At 43.4% G+C, this 2174-nt stretch overlaps 1 protein-coding gene across 1 annotated transcript; it reads left to right on the top strand.

The window, feature by feature from the left end:
* Window positions 1-1035: 1035 nt before the first annotated feature.
* Window positions 1036-1470, top strand: LOC121287529 (histone H2A-like). Its single transcript, XM_041205464.1, has one exon. It carries the CDS (start codon window positions 1036-1038, stop codon window positions 1468-1470), a length of 435 nt encoding a protein of 144 aa, XP_041061398.1.
* The last annotated feature ends 704 nt before the right edge of the window (window positions 1471-2174 follow it).

The raw sequence follows: 2174 nt of genomic DNA, 5'->3' as shown, positions 1-2174 counted from the left end.
GCTCTCCAGAGCATCCAAAAGCCATTCCAGGGATGTGTCACTGAATTGGAGGCTGTACTCTTCTTGGATTTCGGGGCCAGGTCTTCACCAGAGCATCCTGGGCTGCAAGCATTGAGAACAGTGCACGCGGCTGCATTTAAACATGGCACCCAGAGTGAGGAAATGGTGAGGTAACAGCGTGGTGAGCGAATCAGAGGTCCCCTGCCAATGATATGGCGCGTCCCCTGTTTCTGCATAATTAATAAGGCAGGAGGTGGATGATACAGCGCAAAAATCATCATTGTGGTCAGTGGGAAAGAGGGAAAATATGATCTCATGCCCACAACCACACTTGGTGCAATTCAGGGAGAATTCCACACACAGGGTAGAATGACATTAAGCAAATGCAGAAAGGTGATTAGTTAACTTTTGTATGCAATATAGCATCGGCTGATTTATAAATTCGATTTGGAGCGTTTATTTTGCGTTGGTTTTTATTTTTTCATTGTGGCTAAAGTAGACACAATAATGGTAAGTAACCAGGAAATTAAGGTGTGAGACGGTTGGTAAATGGAGAATTGGGATTGCGTTTACTGGTATCACACTCAGATGTAAGATCTGGTGTTCAATCTAACCTCAAATTATAATACTTTAGTTGATTACAACTGCTAGAATGGGTTTGGGAGAGTTATCTAAAATGAACCTGCAGTTCCCAGCTAGCTACAGACCACTTTGAACACAAGTATGTTGTCACAAGTTTCACACAATTGATTATGTTAATTGCAATAAATACAAAATTGCAGTACTTAGTAAGGACAGTGGATCAGTCAGTTCACTCTGGAACGCTGGATCTCGACTTCCGGTTGACTGTGGTGCTGTCTCTTGTTCTGCTGACCGAACTCTATCTTCTTTGTTCTCTTTTTACTGCACACCTAGCTACTGAAAATTGTTGCTTATTAATTCTTGCAAGCCACTACCTCAATGCATGATCAGTAGTATCCTTTAGTTCTGATTGACCCAAGCAGTACACGTTCAGCTCCTGATCGGTTAAGACGCATGATTCTGCAGTTGTTGGTCGGAGAAGCTTGTTCTCGGGGAGAGATGTCTGGTTGTGGTAAAACCGGAGGCAAAGGGTGTGCCAAGGCCAAGGCTCGCTCCTCCAGAGCCGGTCTCCAGTTCCCGATTAGCGGTATCCACCAGCTGCTGCATAAGTGTCACTATGCCAAATGTGTGGGGGCCGGAGCCCCCATCTACTTGGCCACAATCCTGGAGAACCTGATGGCCGAGATCCTTGAGCTAGCCGGCAATGCAGCCTGGGACAACAAGAAGCCCCACAGTGGCCCCCACCACCTGCAACTCACCATCCGCAATAATGAGGAGCTCAATAAGCCGCTGGGAGCGGTCATCATAGCCCAGGGTGGGGTCCTGCCCAACATCCAGGCTGTGCTGCTGTCTAAGAAAACTGGCCACCCCAGCAAGGATTATACCTGAAGGGGTGAAATCAGAAAAAGATCATTGTCTAATTGCTCTCTTAAGGGTGATCCTCACCTTATTGATGTCACTTCCCATTAACCCCTGATTGGTTCCCTAAGATGTTAGTCACCTGTGGGAACATCCTTCTCTTTATAGCTTTTCTTTATTATTTTATTAACTTTATAGCTTTTCCACTAAGGTAACAAGGAATCAAAAGGTAATTTGTATGTCTGCTTATTTGTGATAAGGGAATGTGCGGTGTCACTTCCTAATAATTGACGTTCGGGCTCATCGTCCCAAAAGACCTAATTGAAACATCTGAGGTGTTCTGGATGGTTCACATGGCTATATGTAACTTCCCAGTGATTTCCTGAAGCAAATTACTTAAAAAATAACTAAAAGTCTAAGAGGTATACAATCTTAAACTAATACAACAATTACAAAATTGCTATAGGACATATAAAATCAGTGCATAAAGATGATTGGTGTGTTAAAGTTGAATTAGCAAGTAGCAAGATATACATTACATGTTCATAATGAATAAAAGTCACAAAAACTACCGACTCTATCCATCTCCCTGGCAACAGCCAGAGATTAAATCAGTCTGTTTGTGGCCTTAGAGATACTTTTGGTCCTGAGATGAACTTCATGCCATCACTTAGACTGTCTTTTTTCACCTCTATAACCTCAATGTACTTTTCCCCTGTTTCAGCTCATCTGCT

Source organism: Carcharodon carcharias, chromosome 14, assembly GCF_017639515.1.
Source record: "Carcharodon carcharias isolate sCarCar2 chromosome 14, sCarCar2.pri, whole genome shotgun sequence".
NCBI classification, from domain to species: domain Eukaryota; kingdom Metazoa; phylum Chordata; class Chondrichthyes; order Lamniformes; family Lamnidae; genus Carcharodon; species Carcharodon carcharias.
Note: the sequence above shows the minus strand (reverse complement) of the source record. Positions and strands in the feature narration are given on the sequence as shown.